Source organism: Corvus brachyrhynchos, unplaced genomic scaffold (genome assembly GCF_000691975.1).
Source record: "Corvus brachyrhynchos isolate BGI_N302 unplaced genomic scaffold, ASM69197v1 scaffold305, whole genome shotgun sequence".
Classification (NCBI taxonomy): domain Eukaryota; kingdom Metazoa; phylum Chordata; class Aves; order Passeriformes; family Corvidae; genus Corvus; species Corvus brachyrhynchos.
This window is the reverse complement of record NW_008239284.1, coordinates 1-226: the sequence shown is the minus strand read 5'-3', so window position 1 is coordinate 226 and position 226 is coordinate 1. Positions and strand designations below refer to the sequence as shown.

General features: G+C 65.9%; 1 protein-coding gene across 1 annotated transcript in view; it reads left to right on the top strand.

Annotated features, from left to right (window-relative positions):
- LOC108448180 (ectonucleoside triphosphate diphosphohydrolase 8-like) overlaps positions 1-220 on the top strand; it is a gene marked incomplete at its 3' end in the record, with an annotated part of 20,097 nt that extends 19,877 nt beyond the window's left edge. The window contains exon 6 of the mRNA XM_017740349.1: positions 177-220. Within this exon, the coding sequence (XP_017595838.1) occupies positions 177-220 (44 nt within the window). The remainder of the gene's footprint in view (positions 1-176) is intronic.
- Between the last annotated feature and the right edge of the window lie 6 nt (positions 221-226).

Here is a 226-nt window from a genome sequence, read left to right as displayed (position 1 = left end):
GCAGCATCCTGGCAGGACAGCTCCGAGCACGAGTCAGGGTTGGGCCTGGCAAGGTTGGGACTACCCGGGGTATGCAACAAAAAAAGCCCAGTGGCGTTTCTGGGTGGACATGTCCCCTGCTGTGCTGTCCCTGCGGGTGGCACTGGGCTCCCTCCATCACCGCTTCCCTCTGGCAGGACCCGGCATCTCCAGCTACGCAGACAACCCCGCGGGGGCCGGCGCCAGC